This window comes from Dipodomys spectabilis, unplaced genomic scaffold, assembly GCF_019054845.1.
Source record: "Dipodomys spectabilis isolate Male_0828 unplaced genomic scaffold, ASM1905484v1 ptg000234l, whole genome shotgun sequence".
Lineage (NCBI taxonomy): Eukaryota > Metazoa > Chordata > Mammalia > Rodentia > Heteromyidae > Dipodomys > Dipodomys spectabilis.
Window position 1 is genome coordinate 9,331,039 of NW_024870911.1, and position 27,454 is coordinate 9,358,492.

A 27,454-nucleotide genomic window follows, 5' to 3' on the forward strand; every position below is an offset into this window, starting at 1 on the left:
CGTAGTCGGGGACGCCAGGCCGAGGCTTTTGCCTGGGAACCGATTGTTGTCACCCCGCCCCCTTTGGGGCTTTTTATCCCGTTAACTGTCGGAGTGGCGGGGTCTTCAGCTCCGGGCGACATGCCGGTTCGCTTCAAGGTGAGGCTGGGGTCTGTGAACCCGATGGAGCGCCGAAGGAAGCGGCGGGGCGGCGGGTGCGGGGCGTGGGAGCCGCCGCGCTGGTCCTGCGCGCGCCGCACCGGGGCCCGCAGAGGCCGCCCATCCCCCGCCCCCCCACCCCCCAGTCGGCCGACCCCAGCCAGTGTCAGTGCTGGGGAGCGGGGAGTCGTCCTCCCCCGCCACCTGGCTCCTCCGCTCACGCTCACCCTCCCTTCACAGTCGCCTGGGCGGGGAGAATCCGATGCGCTTGAGATTGATTTGGGGGCACCCAGCAGTGGATGTGGGAGGAGGGCACTTTGTCACAGGAAGGGTAGGCCCACGGGAACACCTGTGGCCCATCCCACAGCTTTGCATATACCCCTGCCCTTTAAATCTTCAAAGTGCACAGGTCTTTTCAGGGCTTTGAGAAATGGGCCCTTAGAGTAATAAACATTTTTTTTTCATAGGTGTCCTTTTTTTTTTTTTTTTTTTAAATGTTAGAAGTTCCAAGTAGCTGATAGGGACCAAAAAGGTGAGTGCAGTGTTCCATAGATTCCCAACTCTGATGATGATGATGATGATGATGATTTTGTTTTGTTGGGGGGGGGGGGGACTGGGTTTGAACTCAGAGCCTGGGTGTCGTCTCAGCTTTTTCAGTCAAGGCTAGTGCTTTACCACTTGAGCCACAGCGCCACTTCTGACTTTTTGCTAGATAATTGGAAATAAGAGTCTCATGGGCTTTTCCTGCAAGGGCTGGCAGTCTTTGAACTGGGATCCTCAGATCTCAACTTCCTGAGTAGCTAGGATTATAGGGATGAGCCACCACCAGTGCCTGGTCCAACTGATTTTTAAGGACTTCTATTGAGTACAGGAGGGAGAGGTGTCTTTGGTTGACTTTACTAAAACAACGAAGGGACTATATAATGCATAATATTGTGTACTGTCTGGGAACTGAGGAAGAATCTGTAATGAGGAGGCCTTAAGCTCTCACATTATCCAGTGAGCTCACACTTTGGAATCTAAGAAAGGATTCCAAATATCAGGAAACTGCCAGCAGAAAGGTAGCTTCTCTGAGCCCCAGATTGGGGCAGATGCAATCTGTCCCAAGTGGTTTTCAGGATTAAAGGATAAAACACCTGAACTGCTTAGCACAGGTCTGGGTAAACATTAGCTATGATTAAGACACTCATCTGTGTTTAGTTACCAGTCTTTGGATCTTTCGACTCTGGAGATTCAGAGTTATTTTTACTGATGCCTGCTTTAAAACAAATGTTCATTAATAGCACTGTGTTTAGACTGTACTTTGTATTACAGGGGCTGAGTGAATACCAGAGAAACTTCCTGTGGAAAAAGTCATATTTAGCAGAGTCTTATAATCCTTCTGTGGGGCGAAGGTACCCATTGGCTGGACTTAGATCAGATCAAATAGGTAAGTTGAGCAAATGAATAGCCATTAAAATTTGAGTAAGCCTTAGGCTTCATTTACAAAGTGGTTTATTCAAAATCTAGGTGGCCTTGTTGTCCCATTGATTCAATGTGTTTATTGAGCATATAATGTAGTTCCAGAATATTTCCAGCTGTTAGGCTTGCAGTCTTGAACCAGATAAAGACCTTTAACTGTAGAAGCGATAAATAAGTTGACAAGGAGATTTTTGGTGGTATATAAAATATTAGGGAAGTGTGATAGAGAACATTCAGTAAAGGGGAGTTTGAGGGAACAAAATTTTTTTTGAATTAATATACCTTTGTAATGTGAGTGTCTTTTGTCATGCTATTTCTATACATGCATACAGTATACTTTGAACAAATTTACCACTATTTCTTCCCTTTACCATAATGGAACCCACTTTAGACTGAATGGTCAGGAAAGGCTTTTCTGAACTGATGACACTTGATCTGGCACCTGAAAATTGAAAGGAGACAAGCTTGGGGGGAAGAACACTCAGTCTTGAGGGGTGGAAGCTTAAAAGTAGTTCGCTCCAAGTTTACAATCAGTAATCATGATTTTAAATCAGATCAGTTTTGTTCAGACCCCATGGTTCAGAGGTCATATTGTTATGCTTCCTCTCCATAGCCCAGGGAATTTGGAGCCCTAGATCAAGATTTCCCAGCATAAGAGAAACAGACTACTGTACCTGCTTGTTTAATTTGCCTAATTTTCCATCTCTAGAATATAAGATCTCTGAGATCTTATATTGTCAATACCTAAAAGTCTTTGTTAAACTCATTTTTGAATGAATGAATAAATCTGAGTTTGAAACTACAATAGCTTTATGTCCTTGGTGAAATAGAACTTGTTTTTCTACATGGGACTTAGCAACTAGGCCCACTGCACAGGATCTCTGGGAGGAATGAGATGAGATGTTAATGAAAGGCCTGGTACATATACACAGGTCAGCATGTGGTTCCCTGTTGGTGACATGTGTGAGAGTGACTGATAATTGTGTTAGATGTCTGAAGCCAAGAAAAGACAAACCTGGGAAGTTAGTAAAATAAGGCGAGGTTTCGGGATTAAGTTTTGGAAACAGGGAAGAGTGGAGTCAGTGGCTCTTTTGGATTCCTCTGCAGCATCCAGATGTTTAGCCTAAGGCCACTTGGGTGTCCCTGCTTCTCACACAGGGACACTTTCAGCTGGGAACACTCCTCTGCAATTATTTAAGAATGCTGAATCTCAACGAACTTTACAACTTTGGTGGGGGGGGGGGAAGGATTGGGTAGGAGGAGGGGGGGAAGATAGGAAGGGGAAACAAAGGAGGAGGTTACAGTGCTTGATAAGAAATGTACTCATTATCTTGCCCATGTAATTGTAACCCCTCTGTACAGTATTTTCATACACACAAAAAAAAGAATGCTGAATCTCTTAAGTGAGGATAGCCCACAAAAAAATCTAGAAGATGACACCGGACTATAGATTAACCATATCCTTGGCTCCATAGCGTTGAGAGGACAGTGGTTAAAGGGAGACCATGAGAGCCAAGCCGTTCTGAAAGATACATTTAAAGACAGGAATGATCTAGGGGAGGACTGTCATGGGGAACTGTAGGGAAGGGAAAAGGCTGCAGTGAGAATTCTAAGATGCTCAGAAACAGATGTAGAAACTTAACAAGTTACAACAGCAGTTTTACCTAGGAGTGGCTGTATATTCTCTTAACATAGCGTATTCTTACCCTGGGGATTTGCTGGTGCTCAGAGCCAGAGGACAGAGCACTTGAGAATTTTTCTCTTTTGTTTTGCTCACTGTGTTCAAGCAGTAGTCTAAGGCAGTGATCTTCAATTTTTTTTTTTTAATTTCATACTGCCTAAAAGAATTCAGAGCATTGAGGATGATGTAGTTGAATAGTAGAGTGCTTGTCTAGCACATATAGGCCACTGAGTTCAGTACCTAGCATGGAGAGTGGGAGAGGTGTCAGAAAATTCTGGTACCCCCTGTCCCAATCATTTAAAAATAGACATTTAATTTTCCTATTTGTTTAAACAATTACACTTTCTGGGATATGAGATATTCTGTAACATACATTTTATAAAAACTGGAATTCCAACTTAGTTTATTCAGTTGATGAAAATGTTCATCATGTAATTGTCAGTCAGTCTGTCTTGGCAAACAAACCAGCCAACGTAAGTTTAGTTTTTGTGAGACAAACTGTATCCTTTGATTCAAAGTAAATGTGCATATGCACATTTCATGTTCTAGCACTTGAATTTTAATATAGGTAAAATAGGTGGATAGACATGATGTGGAACTTCTAGGCTGTCTTTGTTTTCCTGTCAAATTGTCTCCCTCAGGAATTAGGCTTTCTTGAATTGCCTCTGAGATTTTGTAAGATGTTGGGTGGTGCATCATTAGGGGGTGGCTGAGAGGCATATCTGTTGTTTTGCATGGTGGGAGTAGGCAGTTATGAAAGGGTTGTGGGAAATGGAATTGCAGATGGCAGAGGCAGCTCTCAACTCAGCATCAAGCTAGGGCACTTACGGAGTTTATTTATGCCCCTCTCGGTGTACCATAGTCATTTGTACACCAATAAGAAGCCAACTGGTCTGGGGATGAATGTAAGGATGAGAACTTTGAGTTCCATCATTAGAGCATACATGAGAGAGGCTAGGGTTTTACCTCATGCCTGATTTTCTGTCCACTTTTCCTTTCCTTCTGTTCTGGTCTTAATCTTCCTTTATCACTCTGTGACAACCTTCTATTTAAAGAATGGCTCCAAACTAGGGCATTAGCTCAGTGCCTGTCATTGCCGAGCTCCTCTTACCTCAGTGGAGGGTTAAGTGTTTGGATATTTGCTTGCCAGACAGAAATATAGAGAAATTGTATCTTAGCTCTTGTTAAAAGGGTCCATTCATTATAATTCTCAGGAAATCAAGGCAAAAGTAGAACCGAGATCCAGCATAATGACATCTCATTCTTTCTCATCTTGGTCTGCTGTGCATAAGAGAAGCATTGTGACACGTTCCAAATTTTGACAGACCAGGGCCATTGTTTTGTTAAGTAGCACAGGAAAGTAATTAGAAACGGAGGCAACATGTCCTCCTGGCTTGCCCGCCAGTTGCTATTCCAGTGACTTGTATGAAGAGGATAAATGGACCATTGTGACCCAATTTAAAATTTTTTTATTGTGGTCAAACTTTGAGCACTTCTTAAAAGCAAAATTAATCTTGAAAACTGCTCAGTTTTCTGTTAGTTTTAAAATCTTATAAGTTGTGTGTGCATAACTAAATTTTAAATTTCTTCCAGTTATAGGCGTTATTAAAAGTTATCTTTGTAGCTTTGTGCTTTGACAGCTGCTATTTTTGTATATTATGTTTTGTAGGGATCACGAAAGAGCCAAGTTTTATTTCAAAAAGAAGAGTCCCCTACCATGACCCACAGATTTCAAAGTCTCTTGAGTGGAATGGAGCCATCTCAGAGAACCATGCGGTTGTATCACCAGAACCTGAAGCCCCAGGATCAACAAACCCACAAGAGGCAGAACAAAAGGAAGTTGTGAACCAGGAAGGAGTTCTCTCATTAGAGGCTACCAGGGTTCCCAAGAGAACCAGATCACATTCTGCAGACTCCAGAGCTGGGGGGGCTTCAGATGTGGAAAAGAATGAAGGTGTAATAACAAACCATATCCCAGTGAATAAAACTGTGGAACCGGACAATTCTACTAAGCTTTCTTCAGAAAATGTAGAAAATGGGGTAGGTGTATTCTCTGGTTCTTTTCAAAAGCATATAATTCTTTTATTGGTTTCATCATCATTTCAATAATACAATTTTCATTTATCTTCCCCCATGGTTCTGTTCTTGTCATCATCTGTGGGATAGTTGATAGGAGGCTGTTGACTTTAGTTTTTATGAATGATTCTATGAATGTTTTTTTCTGGTTGAATTAGACATACCTTCATTGGGTGGGCAGTCTGCCTCTGGATTTCATTCATCCTAGAGAAGCACAGGAGTCCTAAGGGAGAGATCAAGTTCGACAGAAGGGGAGTAGGCCACTGCTTCTGGCAGAGGTGCTGAGCTGACTTCTTCCTATTCATTCCCATTTCACTTTCTTATTGTATACCAGCGAGAAAACAAACAGCATCTCATTTGATAAAAATGCAAAAGGACGGAGAGTGCTGGCTGGCTCTCAAAGATTTTGCACTTCTGTTCTCTTGTGTCACTGCTGGCTTGTGGCAGATCCCCACAAGCACATAAGCAGGGGCCACAGAGGCAGTGTGGAGATCTCACTGCCTCCCATATTTACGCCTCCAGTCCTCTGCACATCTTCCCACTTCACTTCCTCCACTGACTGGAACTTGAGAGAGGCATATGGGAGTGCCAGAGGAGCTTCCGTGGCTGGTTGAGAAAGTCAGGGGACCCAGGGCAATCAAGGAAGGTGATGTGTGATGTGTGTGTGTGTGTGGTGGGCCCAATTTGAAACAAAAGTTGGAGTAGAAATCTCTAATGGCTTTGAGTGTTTTTTCCCCCCCTAACAGGTAGATAGACTTCTACGTAAGAAAGCTGGGTTGACTGTTTCTCCTTCTCATAATGCCTTGAGAAATTCTGAGTATCAAAGACAGTTTGTTTGGAAAACCTCTAAAGTGACGACTCCAGTGTTTGCAGCCAATCAGGTAGTTTGATGGATGTAATACATTTCTAAGTTCCCTCATCTGATCTAGTAATGTAGATTTACATAGAACTAAGAGCCGAAAGAAATCTGGTACTTCAGTAGGCCTGGAGGTAGGTTCTAGAAAACTGGGAATGAGTCTGTGGCTAAAATCATCCTGTTACCTATGATTTATAGTAGTAATATTATACTGTCCTAGGCTACTGATGATCATTGTGGCCAGATCCATCACATACACTAAATATGAGACAGGGTAATGAAAACTTGGGGAACTGGTAAGTTTCTGCATGCCAAAAAGATTTTTTTATTTATTAAAAAAATCATTAAATGGTTTTATTCTAAAATGTTACGTTTACTTGACTAACATTTTTGCATGTCTTCTGTTTCTTAAGGATAGCATAATTGCTTTAGATATTTACTTGAATAAATATAAAATGTGGAACATTAACACTACATATATAATATAGTTCTTGTATCTGATGAACAGTAATAGAAAGGAAAGTTTGTATTTGTAAAACTCAGAAGCTGTACTTATAACCAGTGGTGATGCTAAGTTTCATCATATCCTTGCACAGTTTTAATACTGAGCTACGATTGGTTCACTACTACTGTCCTCTATACAGCTCCTAAGCTCTGAATGCTCTTCTGTGTTGTTAGCTATACTTCCTGGTCTAAGTAGGAAATGTCTTAATTTTCAATCTCCCAGGAGCCTGTGGCAACTCAGTCTTGTTTTTCTTGTTTTTTGTATTTTTATAAATAGACACACACACACCCTGTCACACATGTTCACATTTATTTTCTTAGGCAGTTCATCTACTTGTATATTTTAAATAACTCTAAAAAACAAGAGGAATGTGAGATTCAGCAAGACAGAAATGCCAGTCATCTTATACAAAGATAGTAACACCATTGATCCTTCTAAATTGTGGCAGCTTTGTTTACTTGTCACTGAACCCTATATAACATTTTAGTAACCTGAAGAAACAATGTGTACTCTTGTTTCTTTTCTTTCTTTCTTTCATTTATTCTTTTTTTTTTTTTTTTTTACTATTTTTATTAGCAAATATTAGTACAAGTGTGTTTCATTGTGATAATCCTATAGGATATGGTCTCTTTTAATCTAGTAAATAGGATCAATACTTTTTTTTGGGGGGGGGTCAGTCATAGGACAGGGCCTAGGTACTGTCTCTGAGCTCTTTTTGCTCAAGGCTAGTACTCTACCACTTTGAGCCACAGTGCCACTTTCAGTTTTCTGGTGGTTAATTGGAGATAAAAGATTTTACAGACTTTCCTGCTCAGGCTGGCTTCGAACTGTGATCTTTAGATCTCAGCCCTCTAAATAGCTAGGACTATAGGCCTGAGCCACTGGTGCCTGGCTTCAGTACTTCTTTTGCTGCCTCATAGATCTGTTCTTGATCATAAGTGTACCTGAAAAATTAGTTAGGATTTGAAAATTTTGATAATTTCACTTTTGTCAAGTGACCTGTCAGTTAGAGCTGAGTCAAATCAAAGCCCTATTGACAAATTTACATGTCAGCAAAAACATTGTACAGAATGTTATTTTTATTGGATCAGAAGTACAATATAAAATCACTAGCAATTTTTGCTAGTGATTTTATTGCCTTCATTAGTGTGGGTTTCAAAGCACTTCTTTTGGAAGCAAATGCTCTTTGTAAGTTCAAAGCATATCCTTTTCAGAGTGTGCTTAAAGAGCTCTGTGACAAGCTGTGACATTGCTTGGTGGGAAACCTGTAATGGAGCAGTTCATCTCTATTTCATCAGACACCTGCCCTTTAAAAGGATGTCTTACACCAACATAGAAAGCATCAGAACAGTATGTTGTGCTAAAAGAGGTACATTATTTGGATAAGATCAGCATTAAGGGTGCTATTCAGCATTATAGAGCAGCAACATTGTATACTTTCCTTGAGCTCCTTCTCTTCCTTATTTTCTTTCCTTGTAATCCATGGCAATATACCACAAAATGGAGCTGTTTTGTGAAATATTAAATAGAAATAGTTTAAAATGAGGAAGCGAAAAATAAGCAAAGAAGAAGAAAAAAATCACAGGTTGAACATATCAGGTGTTCCAAATATTAAAAATTTCCTGTTGTTGCACGAACAAAGTTCATGTCAAGAGGAAAACTGTAGAGCCAACACTAAGGCTAATGTCTATGTCCATATTATATGCTGACTTTACCTACCCCAGTACCAGAATGAGAGGAGAAGAGCTGGGGTTTATTATTTATGGTTTATTATTATTTTGACTTGAATACTATTTTGATTATAAACGTTGTACTTTTAAAATGTATAAAATGTACCTTTAAAATGTAAAAAGTGTAGAAATTTGACCTTTGGAAATTAGATATGTGAAATGAAATTGCAATCATATATAATTTTGCCTTTTTGTATCCTGTAGTTCATTATATATGTATTTCTAACCGCAGTTGAAGACCTAAGTTCTGTATTATCTAACAAAAACCCTCCAATTTTTATTTTAAGGTTTTCTACAATAAAAGCAAATTTGTTCCACAACTCAAAGGGAACTCAATTGTCCACGAAACTGAATACAAAAGAAATTTTAAAGGTTTGTCTCCAGTGAAAGAATCAAAATTAAATGATTTGAAAGAAAACAGAAATCTTGAAACAATATCCCCTGAGAAGAAGGTATTCCCTCATTCTTAACCTTTAAACAAAATTCTCATGATTTCAGACTAAACACTTTTTTTTTTGTCACTAACCTCTATGATTTTATTTGCTAGTTCATGAATTCATTAGTTTATTTGTTAGTTTATTGTTTCTCGGACATTCATTGAGTATTTGTTAGGAGTCAAGCACTGGATAGACGCTGAGACCATAGGATAACAAGCACACCAAGGCTAGGGGGAGGCAGGTTTGGGAATCATTAAAAATAATTATGAATACTTAGCTACTATCCCTTAGTGTGGTGGATACTTAAAGTACATATGTAAATCTTCTACATCTGATACTAGATGATTGGCCTTACAGTAATGCAAGCTCTGGGTGTAACAGAAATGATAGCAATTTAATCCTAGTTAGACACACATACATGCATTACATGTGCATCACTAAAAGCTTTAATAAGAAAAATATAACTGGTATAGTTCAAATCATTTACCCCAGTGTATACAATTAATTAATATCTGTGTAAAATTATGTCCTTATTAAGTTGGAGTGTTAGTCTAAAATTATTGTAAATTATAGAAGGTGAAGTATAAATAGTGTTTTTGAATTTCCTCTGATGTTCATACATCATACATTATGTTTTCTAGAAGTACAGATTATATGGCTAAAAGTAAGATCACATACACATACACAAGATTTTTAGAACTCTGACATTCTTGGGAGACAAAGCATGTAATCAGTAAATAGCAACTTAATCAGAACTATATGAAATATGCCAAATGTAATTTTAAGAATAACAAGGGCACATCTACAAATGCTGTTCAATATGTGGTAACATTTTGTTCCGATGTATTTTTTAAATCTTTCTTTTCTAGTAAAGGACTTAAAAATCTTTATTATTAATAAATGAAGCTGAATCCTATACTAACCAAATACACTGGTTTCACAGCTTAGTTGTTGATTTACTGTGATTTCTGTTATCTTTTAGTTTGTTTCTAAAACAATATCCAAATCTACCGTTATAATATCTTAGTTTTTCTCTTTAATGTATAACATATTTTAAGCACAAAAACTTAAATCATTTCCATTTTAGAGTAATAAAATGGATGATCCTGTAACATTAGAAGCAGAGATGGCATCAAAAGACTCCAACAAACCTAAAAAGACTGCCACTCCCTGGAGGCATCAAAGGCTTGGGTATGTGTTCACCTGAAACACAGCATAGTGTTAGGTAGTAGATATACTGAAATCTTACTTTTTCTTAATTCTCTGTTAGGAAGGTGAATTCTGAATACAGAGCAAAATTTCTTAGCCCGGCTCAGTATTTATATAAAGCTGGTACCTGGACACGTGTGAAGGAAAACATGCCAAGTCAGGTAAGTCTGAGTTTTCACATTTTTTTCAGCCTGTAAAGCAATGTTAACTTCATAGTGAGTTTCATTCACAACTTAGAGATGTCATACAATAATAGCATCAAGAGTATCAGGAACTAATTTGCATTATATTCTTTATCAACATGCTTACTGGGCTCCTTAGAGATTACTATTTTTGATTAGAGTATTTAAATAAAGAGCACTTCTGTTTTACAATCAAACATCCGATTATTTTAATAAGCTAAATTTATAGAACTCTAGCATATTAGATTTGATTCTCCTATGACACTGAAGCCTCCTAAGTCTTACCTGAAGATTAATTTTCAAGATAAAATTTGTGTGCTCAAAGGCAGCAGAAGCAGAGTAAGAGACAAAGCTGCAGCTGTCCCAGATTTTATCTGGGCCTACCTTTATCTGTTTACCCTAGTGAATTCAGGTTGAAAATTTGAGCATCAAAGGCTCATGACAAAAAGAATTGTATAAGCTGAACTCTTGAGCAGTTTCTGAGCATGTCAGATCTTGGCAAGAGGTCTGTTTCTGGGGACACTGATGGGGTCAGGGGAAAATCTTGGGACACAGACAGAACAGAATTTATTCACTGAGGGCCTGGGATGGCCAGAAAATAAGAGCATTTCATTAGGTCTAGGTCATGAGAAGGTCTTGTTTTGGAAAGATTCTTTTAGTCTCTGGGACTTACTTAAATGAAAATGAGTTGGGGGGCTTGGAAGGTGGCTCAGTGGTAGAGTGCTTGCCTTGCATGCCTGAGGCCCTGGGTTCGATTCCTCAGAACCACATAAGTAGAAAAAGTCGGAGTGGTGCTGTGGCTCAAGTGGTAGAGCACTCGCCTTGAACAGAAGAGTGGAGGGACAGTGCCCAAGCCCAGAGTTCAGTCGCCATGACCAGCCAAAAAAAATGAGTTGGTAGTTAGGCCTCAATTCTAAGCATTTAATGGGCAGAGAGGGCTTGTATGATTGAAAGGTGAAATTTATCTTGCCCTGATAATGAGGTGTCTGTGATACTCCGTCATTTCCATACTACAGACTAAATGAAGAGGCATAGTCAGACTCTTCACGTGCATTTTGACCTCCTTGACTTTATCATGAGAATACAGATTCACTCTGGATCATGTTAGTTTTCTTTTCTTTTTCCTTTTTTAAATTTTATTGTAAAGGGTGATGTACAGAAGGTTTACAGTTAGATAAATAAGGTAATGAGTACATTTCTTTTTGAATAGTGTTACCTCCTTTCTCATGTTAGTTTTCTTAAGCCAGACATAATTTGAAATATTGTACTCATTGAATCATTGTACTCATTTTACTCACTGTACATTCACTGGTGGTTGTATCATCAGTCACAAGTACTTGTGTGATTGGCTTTGTCATATGGTTGTATAGTTTTTGTCTCCATAATAGGACCTCTTGTACTGCTGCCTTGTAAAGTACTTACTGAAAGTTGTTTTTAATAATAGTCTGCTGACTATTTTATTTCAATGATTAAATCCATATCTGTGTTAAATTTCCTTTTTTGCTTAATATGTAAGCGTTTCATCATTTAAGCCATTTAATTCTAATGGGTCTTCACCCATTGGAACAGGATAGACAAGACTCTGTCAAGTCCTACATTTGAGAGACAATGTGTAATATGTAAGGATTAAGTATAAGGTGACTTCTCAGTTTGATATTTTTTGCACATAAATTTTAAACAACTTAGTTGAACTTTTAAAATGATTTCCCCCACTTTTTTATTTGCATCAATTAGTTATGCAAAGCACATCAATATATGTATACCATGTATTTTGATCAGACTCACCTCCATCACTCTGCCCTCCTTAGTTGAATTCTTAACTTGGGAAAAGTAATGCAGTAATCCAAGGAAAAGTAATTTCTACTTAAACTCCTACTTATAGTTAATATATAATATGAGGGCATTACTTGACCCAGAAGTGTCTGGGCTGGATTGTTCCTATATAGAAGGATAGGAATAAGTGGGAGTTGATTTTGAATGCACACTATTGATTTTTTTCTAAGATGTCTCTTTGAAAGATGTCAGCCTCCTTAATTCTCATCTTAGTTTAGGATTACAGAAGCATAAAAGCTTGCATTTGTAAAAACATGGCATCAGCACTGAGTTATTTATAGAGATTTCTGATAATTATTTTGATTATTGTTAGCAAATAGAACTACTGAATAAACTAAAGTCTTACAGAATTTCTGCTTAGTATTACATTGTCTTTTCTAAATGTAAATGGTTTCAAATGGGATCCCGATGTACATAGAGAAGCCATTTGTCCATTCTCTTACTGGTCAAAGAGTGTGGTACTCACAAGTGAAGAGAAGGCAACCTCTTCTGCTCTTTCCCTTTCTTCCCTACCCATGTGATAGTACTAATTAGACCCCCTTTGTACTCTCTCTTGTGCTTGTTTTGCTGTACACTAAATATTGGCATAATACTCTAAGTACAAATTGGCTCTTCCTCTTAGATTATAAGCTTCTGCTCATCTCTAGTTGCCAGCTATCTAAATCAGGCCTTTGCTTAGTCCACACTCAGGACAGGTAATGGAATCAATGCCTAAGTGCATTTTCCCTCATCTTAAAGAGTTCTCACAGGTTAATGCAGCAGGATGTTGAGAACGTAGAGGAAGTGAGGGGGAGGTGTGTGGGCTTTATGCAGTGGTGGAGTGGCATGGAACATTTGTGGGCACTCACTAGAAATACAGGGTGGAGAGTGTAAAGCATATTATAGCGAAGTTTTCTGTGCATTCACAGTGCTTGGGGTAGCTATTCCACAAGTTTAACCCAAATGTGTTTCGCATCTACTGGTTAAATGCAGGAACCACTAGTAATTTTCTGTGAAGTACAAGAGTGGATAGAAATGACCCCAGCTAAATTTTTGGCAGTTAAAAAAACCTCAGTATTTCAAATTATTCTTTAGGATTTTGCTTTTCAGATTTGGCTTGTTAAAATAGTATTGATGATTGCATGGTTCTTATGCCATATGTAGGTGCTCTTTTGCTTTGACTTTTTTGCCCTAGAGGTGTAACATTTTCAACCCATATATATTACCTTGTTGCTGAGGATATGTTACTTTTTAATTAAAAATGTATAGCAATGTCATCCTGATATCTTAAATGTTTGGTTTACCTTTATAGAAAAATAAACATTTTTTATAAAGATTTTAATCAGAATTTTTAGTTTCCACCTAATTTTTTTTTTAACACTGAAGAATTGTATTTAGAGAAACCAACAGGTGGCAGTATGATACATAAAATAAGGGTTTCAGATGAGTATAAAGGCTCCTTTTCATAGGAAAATACATTGTTTGCACATTGGGGAATTCATATTATCCTGTAGTTCAATCGTTTATAGAACATTTTACACATATATTCAATATGGTGAATATATGACAAATATTTTAAATTTTGTATTTAGAACATTTTTGAAAATGTTAGGTTTTGCTGATTCCAAGGGAATGTGACAGATTGGGGGAGGGCATCTCACAGTTCTGTAGGTGGGGCTTCCATAGTAATAGCAGCCTCTGGGTGAAGGTTGAGGGTTCTAGCATGGAAGGGTTAGTCCAGAGGTGGGGAAATAGGAACAGCAGTCATGTTACCTGTCCTGCCAGCATCCCAGATATGCAGGAATGTGGCTAGCTCTCAGGATACATGAAGATGTGTTGGTTACTGAAGTGTATTTTACTAAAAATACAAAAAGTATTGATTGGAAGTTTGGTATATACTTAGGAAGTGGAATAATAAGGTACAGCATCACATTGATTCCCATTAATATTCAGTTATGGCATTAACCTATCATTAAGTGTGTTTCTGTATTCCTCCCTTAGGATTCTCTAAATGCCATGTGGTATGCAGAGGTTGGTTGCTTTTTGAGCTTTTAAAAACTGTAATAATGCATAGAATACTTGTGTAATTTCAGTTGGACTAAAAAGTAGGTGTCAATATTTTTTTTTAGCTGCTACGAATTTGTCCTTGCTTGCTGATTCCAAATAAAATAACTGCATTATGCTTTAGCTTCTTCTGTTAATTTCTGCTTAACTGCACATAGATTGTATGTGGCTATTTTTGCCTTCCTTTCTCCTTGGTCTCTGGCTGTGTTTGTGCAATGTCTTTGATAAGCTACTTGATGACATCTATAAAGGAACCTTTATAATAACCGATGATGTCTGAACTCTTCCTACGTAGGTTAAAGAACTCCGAGAAAAGGCTGAGTTTTACAGAAAACGGGTTCAGGGAACACATTTTTCTCGTGATCACCTGAATCAGATTGTGTCTGATAATAACTACTGTTGGGATGTCTCCTCAACTACAAGTTCAGAAGGAACCGTTAGTAGCAACATCAGAGCATTAGATCTTGCCAGGTGAGATGTTTTTTGAGATGGTGAAAAAAGTGTGTTATAGCTTATGTAGATCATAGAGTGGTACCAGAATTTGTCTTCTAGTCAAAAGGAGATATACCAGTCATTCATTTCATTATTTTAAATTTTTTTCTATGACAAAGCTACATATATTTATATATGTATAAATATTTCATAATATAGTCTGGAAACTGGATTTTATAATATTCTTTCAAACAATCTAAGAGCAAGAATGGTTGTAAAGTAAGGCCAGGCATGATGATTCATATCTATGATCCCAGCTACACGAAAGTAAATACCTGGAGGATCATGGTTTTGATGCTGGGCAAGGCAACAAATGAGACTCAGGCAAAAAGCTGATGATGGTATTCTTGTAGGAGCCTGTAGATAGACGGATGACTATTCAGGCTGGCCTGCCAAAAAAGTGAAGCCTAGTTGAAAAATAAAGCTATTGCCTGACCCTGAGTTCAAGCCCCTATATTGCCAAAAAATTAAAAAGGTTATATGGCAGATATAAAAAGACTTTACAAGTAAAAAAGACAGCTAAAATTTAGAGAATAAACACTATTACTACATATCCATTATTACTCCTTAGTGAACTTGCGGTTAATGTTTTTGTTCCTGATTTTGTGGGAGAAGTCTCCTGCTTGAGATTTTAAAGTGAATATGATTTCACTATTTGTAAGAGAAATTATGTGTTGAATTATAGGAAATATAGTATTCAGTATACAGTCATGCATACTAAATTTATAAATTCTAATTATATAACATCTAATTTAAGTTAATCATAAAACATACCACTTAATAGTGATTTAGAAAGATGAATCTAAAGTATAAAATTTGAATTATATTTGGTCCTAAATCTTGAGCTTTTGAACAAGCATCAACTTTCAGTAACTGAATATGTCTGTGAAGTCCCAGGTACTGTGTGACTCTTTGTCACCAGAGATGCAGTTATGAATGTGTGAAGGTAGAAGTGAGGAAGACAAGTGTGTTTTGGACTATTGTAATAGAAACTCAGAAGATACTGTCATTTGTTATACTACAAAATGAACTTTTTTTGCCGGGGAAGTGGGAGGGTGTTGGTTGTGGGACTTGAACTCAGGGCCTGGGCAATGTCCCTGAGCTCTTTTTTCTCAAGGCAAGTACTCTACCACTTTGAGCCACAGCTCCATTTCTGGTGTTTGAGGGGTTAATTGAAGATAAAAGAGTCCCATGGGGACTTTTCAGCCTAGGCAAAATGAATTTTTAATTATATTTCTTTCCTCATTCAGTCAATATCAATGTGAACAATTGAAGGAAATGATAAACTCATTGAAATTAGTATGTACAATTCTAACTGCTCACATTAAAAATAAAACTTTCTTTGCCACGCAGAGATCATACATGCCATAAGACATTACAGCAACATTCCCCTACAAAACCAGAAGTAAAGAAAGGTATCTTGGAAGAACCACCCCAGCAAAATGCCACAGACAAATTGGACATGTCTGATGCTCCCACCATACCTGTTAGCAGGCGGCTGGCTTGGGATGCAGAAAACACTGGTGAAGATGGGCGTAAACGTCTCAATGGAGAACAGGAGGAGGAGCAGGGAAGGGACAAGCCATCTTGCATGGAAGAGCTAGAGATGTTGGATGTACATGAGAAATCTAAGGCAGACAAGATAAAAGAAGGGTGAGAATTTTAAATTTCCCAGTTTATGGCACATTATGGTATGTGACTAACATGTATTTTGTTTTGTCAGTAAGTATAGTGGTTAAGTTTGATGACTAATACAGAGCAGATTTCATTTTACTGTCCAAAAGGCAGCCCTGCTATCTGGTAGATGCCTGTAATTTGATTCAAATATTGGAGTCACTGCGAATGGGTAATTGAACATTTAAACAGTGGGGAAGCAGTTGGATTATTTTCATTTGTGTTCTGCAGTTACAGTGCTAGAATGACTTTCTTCATTTAGTGAGAAAGCTGATCATTAGTGTAAGATGGTTTTTATCAAACAACAGAAAAGAAAGGAACAGTATTTTATAATATATTTTTATTTATTTTAAAAATTTTCTTTTTTATTAATGTTTTTTTTATTGTGAAAATACAGTACAGAGAGAGGGGTTACAATTACATGAGCAAGGTAATGAGTACATTTCTTATCAAGCATTGTTGCCTTCTCCTTAGTTTCCCCTTAGCATTTCTGCCCTCCAAGCACCCAAAGTTGTAAAGTTCGGTTTTTTGACATAACATACATCAGAAAAGAAGGGAACAGTATTTTATAATATGTTTTTAAAACGTGGTTTGTAAGACCTGCTAATTCCTACTGTTTTATTTGTACATTGTTGGGGGCATGGTTCTTTACAGTTTATAATATATAATAATAATAATAATAATATATTCCTGGGTGTTGCAGCTCACGTGGGACTTGGCCTCTGACTTAATGGAAGGACTCTCAGCCATGTTGTTGCTGACTTGCCATGATCTCCCAACTTTCCCAGTATTCAGTCCCTCTTAACTGTATAGAATTTGTTATTTCATTTTAGAAACAAAATAGCCTTCCTTTTAGAAATTTTATATATAAATGATGGCAAAGTACTTTTGGTTGTATTTTCTCAAGTAAATGCTTCCTAACAGATTGTTTCCACTTGTAGGTCAGATATTTCTTCTGTATCATCATCAGGAAAAGGAGGCAGGCTTCCTACTCCAAAGCTGAAGGAGCTTGGAGGGATCCAGAGGACTCACCATGATCTTACTACTCCAGCTGTTGGTAATAGGGAACACCAGTGCAGTTCTTTCATACCCTGCTTTTTCCATGTGATAACTTAGTTTACTTGAACTCCCCCCTTCTCCATTTTCCAGGAGGAGCTGTTTTAGTGTCTCCCTCTAAAGGGAAACCTCCAGTCCCAGAGCAGAGGAAAAGAATGTTCTCTCAAGATGGCTTGGAAACATCAAAGAATGTTTTCACTAAGGTAAATACTTACATTTTGGAGGAAGACATCTCTTATAGTACTGGTTATTTTAGTTTCGTGTAATGAATGATCAGATTGTAGAAAATTCAATCTATTGTATGTGGTGATGTTATTATTAAGCTCCTTTTAGTAAGGCAAAAGCATTGCATACTTTTTTTTAGTAGTGGCATATGATTCCACATGATACATTCTCCCATGATACATTCTCTCCCTCCCTCAGCCAGGAGAGAAGACACTCAACACTGTTTATTATGCTTATTGTGGTAGTTGTATTTCATCTATGTTCTAGGACCATTTTAGCACTGGCGATAACAGCAGAGAAGAAAATAAATGGAAGTCCTGGCCTTTGTTGATCTTATATAGTCTGGAAGGGTAGAAACAATAATCAAGATAGCTAAAGTAAATTACCATTGATAGTGAGTGGTAAGTATTAAAGAAGAATAAAGCAGAAGAGGTGAATAGGAAGGGGCCAGGGAGGTCCTCATTGAGAGGCTGGCATTAGAGCAAAATCTGAAGAAGGTAAAGGATTCAGCAGGTATTTTGGATGAAAACAGCAAGTTCAAAGTTACTGAGGTGAGAGATTCCCAATTCCTCAAAGACTAGCCTCAGATCATGTGACTGAAACACAGAATACTGTGTGATAAGTTCAGTGATAAAATGAATGGTGTGCTAAATCACATATGACTTTGTATGGCCAAAGCAAAAACTCTGTGTTACTCTCTATGAGATGGGAAACCTTGGAAGGACAGAAGGGTGACAAGATTTGGCGAGGATTTTTTTCTAGTCTTTTAAGCTGTTGTGTTGAGAATGGACACAGAATAGATACATAAAATCAGTTACATCAGTTACTATAGCAGGCAAAAAATGATGGTAGTTTGGATCTCATTGCTGAGTTAAACAGGCTATTTGATGAAGTCTGTGTCTAGATGTACATTGAAGGTCTACCTGACAAGATTTGCTGATGAATAAGATACAGAGTGGAGAAAGAAAAGTCAAGGATGGTTCAAGATTTTGGGGACAGAGCAGTAAGAATTGGAGCTGCCATTAACTAATATTGAGGAAGACTGTGAGGAAAGCATTCATCAGGAAACATCAGACATCAAGATCTCTGTCTAGAATGTGTTAAATTTGAATAGCTTATGAATTATGTAAATAGACATATTGAGTAGGAAATTGACTCTGTACTTAGAGTATAGAGAAGTTGGGCTGCAGAGAGTTGAGGCACTTTACCATATAAATGGTACAAGTATTTGAAGTTGTAGAGAGGAGATCATCAAGGTAGTAGTGGATATGCACAGAGAAGAGTAGGTGCAGACACATCTGAGCTCCAAGTTTTTGGTATTAGGACATTGAAGAGTTAACTGGGAAAGACAAATAAAGGAGTAGCCACATGAGATGGACAAACAATAGACTGATGTCCTGGAGATGGCAAGGAGAAGGAAGTTTCAGTGCTCCCGGTATACAAGGAAAATATGAGACTTGATGATTGGATTTAGCAGTTTGGAAGTCAAAAGTCTATATGTAAAAATGATTTCAGAGACAGGAGAGGAGAGGATTTGCAGTCAGCCATCATAGTGTTTTCCCAGTGCTTTCTCCAAAAAAGCAAGAAGACTAATGAAGTACTAGTTGTAAGAAGTGAGATCAGGATAGAAGAGATGATAATCCTTGTTGGTGTGCTGAGGAGAGTTGCCACTTAACTGAAATAATGAGAATTTAATTTGACTTAGTGTAATAATTTGAAGAGCTGATAATATAGGAGTGATGGAAGTTGTTGGAAAGATGTTGTTGACTAGGAAGAAGGGCTTGTGAGGATCTTTTGAATTGAGACTGTAAGCACTGGTGTCAGGTACGCTGATGGTTAGAACAGGGAGAACAGCTCATGAGCAAGGAGCTCCTGAAAGTCTCTTCTGATTGTGTTATTTAGTGATACATGGAAAATAACTGATAAAATAAAAATTGTTGATAATGAGGCTAAGAAAGAAAATTCTGGAAGTTTGAGGAAAGAGGAGGCTACAAAATAGTCTTGTCATAGAAGGGAGTGTGAGTTAAGGAAATTTGAAATATTATGGAACAATATTAAGAGGGCACTTAGGTTAGTTGCCACAGATTTGATGATAAGCAGGGTGACTTTTCAGTTTTCCTTCTGACATGTTTTGGTTGCAAAGGCACAGGACAAGCAGAGTGCTAGATTGAACTGGATTTTGCAGTATGTTTTGTCAAAAGAATAAGGCAAAGTGGGGAAAGGAGGTTGGGATGTTAAAGTATATGCAGAGAAGTGATTGTAATGATTGGCTGTGGACGTTGAGTTGGTTAGGGAGGGACAGTAGTACCTGAGAAGGTAAAGTGCAGTGTAAAATGTGACAGCAGATAAGGGGAAACATGGGACCTATGTTTCTTTGGGTTTGGCTTACTTCATTCACTTAATATAATTTTTTCCAAGACTTTCCATTTCCTAACAATGGGGCGATGTCATTCTTTCTGATGGAGGCATAGAATTTTCTTGATTCATTCATCTACTGAGGGGCATCTAGATTGGTTCCATATCTTAGCTATGGTGAATAATGCTATGATAAACATAGTTGTGCTGGTAGCTTTAGTATGGTCTTGTTTGTCATCATTTGGGTAAATGCCTAAAAGTGGGATTACTGAGTCATAGGGGAGCTCTATGTGGTGTCTTTTGAGGAACCTCCATACGACTTTCCAAAGTGGTTGAACAAGTTTACACTCCCACCAACAATGCAGTAAGGTTCCCTTCTGTCCACATCCCCTCCAGCATCTGTTGTTATTAGATTTCTTGATTGTAGCCATTCTAACTGGGGTGAGGTGGTATCTCAATGTTGTTTTGATTTGCATTTCTTTTATGGCTAGAGAAGTTGAGCATTTCTTCATATGTCTATTGTCCATTCTTATTTCCTCTTCAGAGAAGTTTCTCTTTAAGTCTTTAGCCCACTTATTAATCAGGCAGTTGTTTCTTTGAGGATTTGTTGTTGAGGGATTTAATTTTTTGAGTTCCAGGTATATAATAACTAGTATATGTCTAGGACAAGCAGAAGAGGTCAAAAGCTAAAATGACCATATAAGCTGATGCTAATCGAAATGAATTCCAAGATAGGGACACAAGAGATTTTATCTTTCTTCCTGTTCTTTTTAATGTGATTTTTTTGGTGTGTTTCTTTGTATGTTCTTTCCCCAGGGTTATAACCACTGTTGTCACTGTATTTGATTCCGATGTCCTGCATCTTATATATACATTTTTCTAATTTGGGGAGGGGAAGGGAAATAACAACATGCTGAAATAAGGATGCAGGGTGACCCATTGTAACAATGAGATGTACAAGACACTATTTTGAAAATGAACTTTATAACTTTGAGGGGTGGGGTAGGGGATGGGATGGGATGGGAAGGGAAAAACAAAGGAGGGGGTAATAATGCTCAATAGGAAAAGGATTTACCTTGCTCATGTAACTAATCCCCCTGTACTGTATCTTAAAAATATATATTAAAAATAAAAAATAAAAGCTGAATTTGAGCTACCACTAAAACAAAATATGTGACAGCAGTCAGTGGATGGAAACAGCTTGTAGACTTGAGGATTTGTTAGAATTGGAGTACCTGTGGGGATTAGTTGTAAAGTTAGGTGTGGGGCGAGGAGTGGAGGAATATGTGACTATACATTAGAGCCCATAAGTTTGATTCCCAGCAGTGCACAAAATTAATTAATTACCTGACTAATTAAAGTTACCAGGATTAAGATTATGGAGAGGTTGCAATTGCCAGTATTATTTACACTCCTTGTTTATAAGTATTTTTATTAATAAGTATTAATGAGTATTATTTATGCTCATCAATGAGTATTATACTATAGTTTCCTAATCTCAACATATTTCTATATCACTAAATATTATCTGTCTTTTTTTTTTATTGTGGGGGCTAAACTCTGGGCCTGGGCGCTGTCCCTCAGTTCTTCAGCTCGAGGCTAACACCCTACCACTTGAGCAACAGCACCACTTCCGGCTTTTTTCTGCTTATGTGGTACTGAGGAATCGAACCCAGGGCTTCATGCATGTGAGGCAAGCACTCTACCACTGAGCCAGCTTCCCAGCCCCATGTGTCTTATTTTTATTGCAGCATGATATGCAATCTGTACTATCATTTTAACCAGATATTATTGAAACCTCATATCATTGAAACTTCATATTATTATTGGAACCTCAGATTTCTATTCTTCATAACTTTTCTATTTTGAAAACATACCAAGAAGAAATCCATTCTTATCCACACTTTTGTTCATAGCTCTTTCTGTGTCCATCCTAAGTATCATTGCATGGTTTTGCTGGTTGCCCAAGTCCCCGAAAAACTGTGTTCCCAAGAAGTCTTTGGAAAGTGGTAATTTTCATACATCCTTGCCAGCTCTGGCTATTATTTTTTTTAATGTTATGGTATGTTAAGGGAAAGATTTACTTTTATAGTATTTGAATATTTTTGCTGTATTTGTATGTGTATGAATTGCTTATTTTTAATTAGGTTTGCCTTTTTCATATTACTTTTAAAGAAATACTTCAGTAGCATGACAATAATTCATTGTGTATTTTCCCATATGTTTGTTATTGAAATATGTATTTTCACTTTTTCATATATCCGAAGTGTATTGATTTACTTACACTTATTATGCCCTGCACCCTATGGAGGCTAGGTAGAATTTCCTCATATTTTCTCCCATTACTTGGTGGTAGTTTTACATTTGGATCTTTGGTTTCTTCCCTATACATATGTATCTTTTTTTTTTGTCACTTAGAAAGAAAATCATACTAAATACCGACTGACTTCTCCCACTGCTGGTATCAAAACAATTGACCCCCTGCCTTTGCGGGAAGATTCAGAAGCTGTTAACCCCAAATTTGCTGAGGCAACTCTTCCAGTTTCCAACAATCCCGAATATTCAGCAAACACCCCTGGACAGTTGCCTTCTCCACCACAGGCTCCACCCTATTGGCATCCTTCTTGTCGCATTCAGGGGTCTCTGAGACATCCAGAATTTCAGCATAATGGTAATAATTTTGATTTTAAGTTTTGGTTTTTAAAAATGAAAGTGTTACCTGGATTGGTAAAACACTACAAGTGTGGATAAATTGTTATCATTTGGGTTTATTTTAAAGTTAATATAAAAGACGACTTTTGGGACACGGGCGTGTGGCTGCTGCCTGTAAGTTCACTATTACATAATGTGAGATGTCTCATAGATAGGGAACCCTCTAGCAGTAGCACCTCTTCTCTAGGCACAGTCATTAAAAAGGTCTCCTGACATTGTCTTCTGTTGGCTTGGGTATAAAAATTCAAGAAAGAAATGCTTTTATTAGGCACTCCATTGCCATTTTCTGCCTTCTATTGTTATTGCTGAGAAGGATTGACCTGTTTTTATTCTTTATCTTTTGTATGTGGTGGTGCTTTTTGGCAGCCTTTAGGATCTTTTAATATTCATTGTTCTGATTATTTGTGGTGAAGTGTCTTAAATTAGGTTTTCTTCCATCCATTTTACTGGTAATTTGTAGACCTTTTAATCCAGAATATTCTTCTGAGAATTTGTTTGTGTTGTTTGTGCGGGAGTTTGAATGCTAGGGCTTCATGTTTTCACTTGGCTTTTTTTGCTCATGGCTGGCACTCGATTCCTTTGAACCAGCTTTTTGCTGGTTAATTGGAGATGAGTCTCACAGGCTTCTCTACTCAACTAACTTTGAACTAGTATCCTCACATTTCAGCCTTCTAACAAGTTAGGATGGATTCCAGGGTATCATGCCCAGCAGAAATTTTCTTAAATATTAATTTCTTCTCCATTTTCTATGCTTTGTTGGCAGTCCTATTAATCACATATATGTTTTCTATGTCTCACTTTTAGAATTTGAAAGCCTTGCTAATTTTAGTTTTGACTTCTTGGTTTTAAAAAGTTGCAGTTACTTTCAATTTGAAGAGTTATATATGTAAATACAACACACATATGTATGAGTATCTACATATATATATATACATACACATAGCTATATACATATATTTGTACACACATCCATAGGTGCCACCCCCACCCCACATTTGGAGCATGGTCTTTTCTGTTGTCAGGCAATACTGGTCTTTGAGCCACAGTGGCTGTGATGAGCTGTGATGAGAGGCAAACCTTTGTTCTTTGCAAGGAGAAGGCAGTTATCCTGATATATAAATTTCAAGATAAATCTGGTGGTCTGTTTTCTAAAAAGATTTGCAGCCAGTTTTTTGGTTCATTTGACCTTGACTAACAACTTTTAATGAGACATCGCAGTGCAAACCCCAAGCCATTAGGGGAACAAATGGTTGTTTCTTAGTTTCCCTCCTCATCTGCTTAAGAGTTCAGCTTGCTTGGGTGCAATTACACACTCACTCTTCCATTTGCCTTTTGCTTTCCAAGATTTTGTCTTTGTTCTGTGGGTTTGTCATTTTTATAAATGTGTATATTCAATCTATCACTTGTCTACAGACGTCTACTACATTTCTTTACAGTAAGAGCAATATCATTGAAATGAATCCTAGGTTATTTGTAGGGTTCTGTATTTGCTAAGTCCATTAAATACCAATGAATGGCTATTTGGTATTTTTCATTGAGCTACTAAATTAATAACATTTCTGATTGTTTACCTTCAGGAAGTTTATTGTACTTAGTATTTGAGAGTAGGTAATTGATCATGAACAGACAATTCTTGGCTCTTGGTTCTAGAGGCTGGGAAATGCAAGATGGAGGGGTTGCTGTCATCTCTTGGCAAAAGAACAGAGGGAAGGTAAAAGAAAAGGAAAGGGGCAGCCCCACTCTGTGATAATGGCATTAGTCTGTCCTTGAAGGCGGACCCCTCGGGACCTCCCAGTGCCATCTCACTGGCAGTTCAATCTCACCATGAATTTTGGAGGGACAGATATTCGAGTTATACTAGTAATACATGATGTTTGGCGACTCTGAAAGGTATTTTCTTCTGCTTTTTTGTTTTTAAGTAGGAAAAGCCAGGATGAACAATTCCCAGTTACCTCCACGTGAAGCCTTTCACAATGAAGGTATTTTAATAGTCATCTAAGATAAAAATAGGTTTTGTTATTGGTAGTTTTATATTAGATTTATGATCTTACATTTGATTAGCATTTTATAAAGAAGACTCCCATGGGTATTTTCTCATTAGATCCTTAAGACTTTGTGATGGGGTAAAATCATTCCCATTTTACAAATGAGTCTTGTTGGGACCCATGTGGTGAAGAACCATTTCTGGGGCGAACATGGTAAGAGACTGCCTGGCTTCTCCTTGCCTCCTGTTCACCTGGCAGAGGCCAGCACTCCACTTCCGCCTGTCTCCCTGCGGCTCAGGAATTTGGCCTACCAGTACATTCATGTTTTTATTAAATGCCTCTACTCTTACCAATTTTCAGTCCTCAAACAAATATATAATTAGGGAAATGCAGTTTTTCCTTCTGTGCAGTTTTCTTCCTGACAAATTTGCTTCTAAAAGCAGCAGGAGGAATTTTGAATTCTTGATGTCAACAGTCAAAATTACTGTATTGATTTATTGTAAGAAGTATAGAATTACTGAACTTATTTTGAAATAGGGAAATAAATTTGATTTTAATACTTCATATGTTATAAGTTTTCTCAGTTTGGGACTTTTTCCTCAGTAGTTAGGGAACTAGAAATTAAGTTGTTTTGAAATACAAAATATCTGGCAATTCTTAATCCACTTATTTTTCTTTTAAATGGAAGAACAATGCTTATATATTTTTTTCTTTTTTGTCAGTTGTGGGGCTTGAATTCTGGGCCTGGGCACTGTCCCTGAGCTCTTCAGCTCAAGGCTAGCACTCTACTACTTGAGCCACAGTGCTACTTCTGGTTTTATGGTGGTTTATTGGAGAAGAGAGTCTCACAGACTTTCCTGCCTGGGTTAGCTTTGAACCACGATCCTCAGATCTTAGCCTCCTGAGTAGCTAGATTATAGGTGTGAGCCATGGGTGCCCAGCAATGTTTAAAATCTTATAACAGATTTGCATATTCCTCAGAATGAGGAAATAAAGTAATAGCAAAGTATAGCATGTTAAAGTCAGACATTATTTCTACATTTAGTAAGATTATTCTATAAGTATATTAAAAGTTACATGATTTTTTAACCTTTTATTATTTTCTAAATAGTTGTACAAAGGAGTTTCAGTTTCACAAGTCAGGTTATAAGTACAATACATCTTTTTATTTTTTATTTTTTGGTCGGTTGTGGGGCTTGAACTCTGGGCCTGGGCGCTGTCCCTTAGCTTTTCAGCCTAGGCCCAGAGTTCAGGCCTTACGATTGACTACGATTGACCAAAAAAAAGACTCTTATGGACTTTCCTGTCTGGGCCGGCTTTGAACTGCTATCCGTAGATCTTAGATGTGATCCACTGGCACCCCAGCTTGAGTCCAATATTTTTAAAAATGTTTTAAAAAAGTTTAGAAACAGTTTCACCCCAAATTAGCTGTACTTTTGAAACTAGGACAAGTCAGTATCATGATGAATTGTTTCCAAGAAATGCTGAAATCATAGGCTGCATTTAGTAAATGACATGGGATTTCAGGAAGAAAAAAAAAAAGCTTGCTTAGGTTAAAGTGTTTGATATCTATATATGGTAAACTTGGGGAATTGCCATGAGCTATCACAAAAATGTTAATACCTTACCTTTAATAGATTGCTTTTTTTTTCTGACGAACATTGATATTGCAAAGCTTGATGATCGATTTTCTGTTACTGTTATATTAGATGCAGTGTTTATTTAGTAGATGTTTTTGCACTGAACATAATTTTGGGATTATTTCATTACAGATGAAGACAGATTGTCTGAGATTTCTGCTCGCTCCGTGGCTACTAGTCTCCGGGCTTTTCAAACTCTGGCACGAGCACAAAAGAGGAAGGAGAATTTCTGGGGCAAAACATAAACTTAGCTGACTTCTTTTTCTCTAAGGAAACTCTTGGAAATTTTTTTTTTATTGCTCACCATGTTAAGATTTTTGAGTTAGTTTTCTTCTGACATTTCCAACATAAATTTTTTCAATAGTTCATTTTACCTGGAAATTCTTAACACAGGCTTACACAAGTTTGACTTAAAAAATTCTTTTTTATATTTACCCCAAAATGCAAAGGCATAGATGAAATAGTTCTTCACATGCTCTGTCTTTGGGATTAGTTGTAAAAGATAACTGGTAGAATTATGAATTTTATCCTTCCAGAGATGAATCTGAAGAGAAAAAATGGAGTAAAAATTAAAATTCAAGTGTGGAGTATCTGTTCCCTGAATCTTGGCCCTATGTTTTTACAATTATAGATGCCATAAAATGATTTTTTTATTGTCAAAGTGATGGACAGAGGGGTTACAATCACATAAGTAAGGTAATAAGTACATTTCTTGTCAAACTTGCTACCCCCTCCCTCATTTTTCTCCTACTAAAATGATTTGTTTTTATTTTGAGCTTTTGCTTTAGTATTTGTTCTCCCCTTCTGTTTATGGTTGCAGTGTTATTTAAGATAATTGTACTTTGAAAATATCAGCTGAATATATTTTTCTTATTTATGTAACAATTTACTGAGAATATGTATATTTTTGATCTTTGTGTGTATTCTATTTGTATAATAAGTTTGGCTTATATTTAAATAATGTCTGGATTTTGAAAAATGTACACTGGAGAATTAATACTTTGTAGATATTTTGAAATAAAAATGATCAAGAATGTGTATGTTTTGCTTCTGCAGAAAATTATTGTGTGGAATAAATTATTTTTAGAATCATTCTTATTACTAATTAATCAAAAGCTATACTACTTTAGCAGCTATCAAAATGAAATGATGTTTAGTCTATAA

The 27,454-nt window shown here is 37.4% G+C and overlaps 1 protein-coding gene across 5 annotated transcripts; it reads left to right on the forward strand.

The window, feature by feature from the left end:
- Window positions 1–27,315, forward strand: Mdm1 (Mdm1 nuclear protein). Of its 5 annotated transcripts, none has more exons than XM_042698798.1 (15): window positions 1–138; window positions 1,453–1,567; window positions 4,950–5,320; window positions 6,103–6,237; window positions 8,735–8,899; window positions 9,972–10,075; window positions 10,155–10,254; window positions 14,089–14,118; window positions 14,447–14,622; window positions 15,997–16,296; window positions 17,259–17,374; window positions 17,467–17,576; window positions 22,372–22,624; window positions 24,585–24,644; window positions 26,423–27,315. In XM_042698798.1, the coding sequence occupies exons 1-15, from the start codon at window positions 121–123 to the stop codon at window positions 26,533–26,535; spliced, it is 2,166 nt and encodes a 721-aa protein (XP_042554732.1). In that variant the 5' UTR covers window positions 1–120; the 3' UTR covers window positions 26,536–27,315. The 5 variants fall into 5 exon arrangements, with proteins under 5 accessions (XP_042554732.1, XP_042554733.1, XP_042554735.1 ...); XM_042698799.1 differs by having other exon boundaries at window positions 24,588–24,644; XM_042698801.1 differs by lacking the exon at window positions 24,585–24,644.
- The last annotated feature ends 139 nt before the right edge of the window (window positions 27,316–27,454 follow it).